Genomic DNA, 3,159 nt, shown 5'->3' on the forward strand with positions numbered 1-3,159 from the left:
ATCGAAAGTGAGCAAACGAGGGCTGGTGGGGAGGGAGGGTGCTGCTGCCCAGGGCCTGAGGACCCAGGGCCACGCGAGTATTTCAGTCTCCTTCCAGGCCTGGGGTCCCGGTCAGGTCGTGGTGAGGCTGGAGTAATGAAGAGGGCGTCTGGCCTGGTGCAGCCAGGTGTCAGAACTCAGAAAGGGCAGAAACGGGGGAGAAGGGCCACACCCTGCGGGGGGCCCTTTTCATCCAGTGGGCGCCAACAGGAGGCCTTGAAGGATAAATCCCACCCGTCCCTGCTACCTCCCCGCAACGGGTCCCTGGAGGCCTCAGAGTCTTGCGGCCGCCCTCCCCCGTGCTTTGCCCCATCCCAGGCTGGGGCCCACCTAAGTGGCCAACGGACGGGCCCTGAGCCTTGGGCAGCCTGGGAGGGGGAGAGAGCGGGGGACAGGCCAGGCCTGCTAAGAAGGCGCCGGCTGTGCTCTTGTCCCCCCACAGGCCGCATCGACTGTCAGCGTCACTGTGGTGAGTGAGCCTCTGTCTGGGTTATGGGGTGTGGTGGCAGTGGCGGCAGCTCAGGGCCCCAGAGGCTGAGGGTGAGGGGAGGGTGCGGCCGCCTCTGGTGTGTTACAGGCATCTTCCAGTACGAGACCATCTCCTGCACCAACTGCACAGACTCACACGTCGTTTGCTTTGGCTACAACTGCAAGTAGGGCTCAGACATGCACGGCCCCCTGCCCCTGGGGTCCGAGGCTCTCCCTGTAGGGTCCCCTCATCACCCGGGCAGGGGATGGAAGCCCCCCACCTGGCCCCTGAATGTGGGCCGCGCCCCCTCCACACCCCGTGTCCCCACAGGTCGTCGGCAGAGTGGGAGACAGCAGTGCAGGGCCTCCTCCAGCACATGTGAGTCAGGGCAGCTGGGCTCAGGGAGGAGACCCCGATCAAGGCCGCTTGGCCCTGACTCCAGCCCTGCTGTCGTTGTAGAAATAACTGGAGCAAGTAAGTAGTTCCCCCTCCCCAAAGGCAGTGTGCGTGTTCATCCTCGTGGGTGAGTACGCGCCGGGGGAGCCACAGAAGGCAGCACCTGCCCCCGGTGTGGCGGGCCCAGCCTCTACCTCCCAGGATCTCTGAGCTCGGCTGGCACGAGGGGCACATCCCGGTTAAGGGGTCCCCAGAGTCTGGTCCTACCCCCGCCCCAGGCTGGTGGCAGGCTATGGTCGGACCTGGGGAGGGCGCCCCCTGGTGGAGACATGCCCCAGTGGAGGCGCCTCAGGGCCACAGGCACAGCCTCAGCCCCAAAGCTGGGAGCTAACTGGGGCCCGTTGTGTCTTTCAGACAGGACACCAACGCAAGGTAAGGCCCTCCCCCACCAGGCCCGTCCTCCTGGAGCGGGGGTGTGTGGCGTGGGGTTGTCCTGGTCAGTGGGGGAGGGCAGGGGTGTTGGATGGGGTGGGCGCAGCCGGGCAGGGGTCCCTCTCTGCACCTGAGACATGTGGACATCACCTCTGCAACCCCGCCCATGCCGTCACCCCATGAATAAACATGAGCTCCTCCTGCTCCTCGCCTGGACATACAGAACCACTCCAGCCTTTTGAGTGACCCAGTGCGGGGAGGCCGCAGGGACATGGGTGGACTCCAGGGGCAGGAGTTGTGCCTAAGCCAGAATTCAGAACCCCATGCCCCCCCCCCCATTGCTGCCTTTGCAGCCCTAGTCGTGGGAGTGTAGGGCGTGACCCCACTGCTGTCCTAGGGATGTGAGAACAGGCAAGGAGGCCTCCGAGTTCAGCTTGAGGGTCTGTCTGCAGCCCTGTCACATGCCCAGCTGGGACGAGGGGCCCAGGCCCCCAGCAAAAACCCACCAGGGAGAACAAGGTGTGGGAGGGGAAGAAGGACTGGGGGCACCCACGTCTCCTTGCAGCTTGATATCACCAAGCTTCAGGTGTCTGGAGCCCCCGCACCTGGCCAACCTGACTCTGGAAAATGCCTCCGAGTGCCTGATGCAGCACTGAGGGCGGCCAGGCCAGCCAGACCCGCCCCCACCACGGTGCGGGGCCAAGACTCCGCTGGACCACCTCGGCCTGATGCTGTGGAGCAGGCCTGCTGCTGCCTGGGTGCTCCACCCACCTTGGAGCCTGGGCTGGGCCGGGCCGGGGCTGGGAGGAGGGGAAGGGAGGTAGACGGGTTAGTATATAGTGGCGGGATCACAGCTGTTTGACGGAATGATTAAATATCCCTGACATTTCTCATCCCGAAGTGGTCCTTTTTGGGGCTCCAGGCTGGGGCCCCAGGCGAGGTGCGACCTCGGCCTACAGGGCAGGGCTGCAGGGCTTCCCAGGCACACACGGCAACCAGCCTTCAGGGCAAGTGATTCTTTTGATGACATGAAAGGAGGCTGTTTGGTGAAAGCCAGGGCCAGCATCGGTGCATCTTGGGGCTCCTATCACATCGGCTGCATCTCAGCTGAGGCACGGGAACTGCTGTGCCCACCGCTTGGCTTCGTGGTTTTGAGAAAACACCCAACATGGGTCATGAAGGGACAGACCCAAACTGTGACCCAGGGCTCAACATCCATCCAGCAGACGGGAGGTACCTCTGTGCCCGCGGATGCCGTGGTGAGCCCGGCACTTGTCTGGCTCCTGGGCTGGCCCTTCCCAGCCTGGTCAGCCACCGATCCCTTCCCCCAGCTGAGGGGTCCCCTGCCTGGCGTGGCGCCTTCCTTCCAAGGGTTCACTGACAGAACATTGGCATCTGCCTGCCCAGGAATGTTGAGATCAGGGGAACGGCGAGTGGGAAACTCCAGAGGGATGCTCCAACGCCCAGGGACCTGTGCGGGGTCCACAAGCTGGAGCAGGGTGGGCCAGGCCAATGACCACCCGGCGGCCACCCGAGGCCTCTCTCCCCACCCGCTGCTGGAGGGGGCTTCCGTGCGGGGCTCCGCACCTGCCCATGTTTTGGATTCAGGTTGGAGTTGATTTGGGCTCTGCTGACACAGCCCTCTGTCCACATGGCGTCAGTGAAGCCATCTGAAACGTTGAGAATTAAAACAGCAGCAGGGGATTCCCCTGGTGGCGCAGTGGTTAAGAATCCGCCTGCCAATGCAGGGGACATGGGTTCGAGCCCTGGTCCGGGAAGATCCCACATGCCGCGGGGCAACTAAGCCCGTGCGCCACAACTAC

At 64.0% G+C, this 3,159-nt stretch overlaps 1 protein-coding gene across 1 annotated transcript; it reads left to right on the top strand.

Annotated features, from left to right (window-relative positions):
* Positions 1-34: 34 nt before the first annotated feature.
* Positions 35-2,365, top strand: LOC114485083 (uncharacterized). The gene is made up of 6 exons (XM_055083023.1): positions 35-508; positions 617-692; positions 839-886; positions 968-982; positions 1,319-1,336; positions 1,902-2,365. The coding sequence occupies exons 1-6, from the start codon at positions 136-138 to the stop codon at positions 1,990-1,992; spliced, it is 621 nt and encodes a 206-aa protein (XP_054938998.1). The 5' UTR covers positions 35-135; the 3' UTR covers positions 1,993-2,365.
* Positions 2,366-3,159: the final 794 nt, after the last annotated feature.

This window comes from Physeter macrocephalus, unplaced genomic scaffold (assembly GCF_002837175.3).
Source record: "Physeter macrocephalus isolate SW-GA unplaced genomic scaffold, ASM283717v5 random_482, whole genome shotgun sequence".
In the NCBI taxonomy this organism is placed as follows: Eukaryota; Metazoa; Chordata; class Mammalia; order Artiodactyla; family Physeteridae; genus Physeter; species Physeter macrocephalus.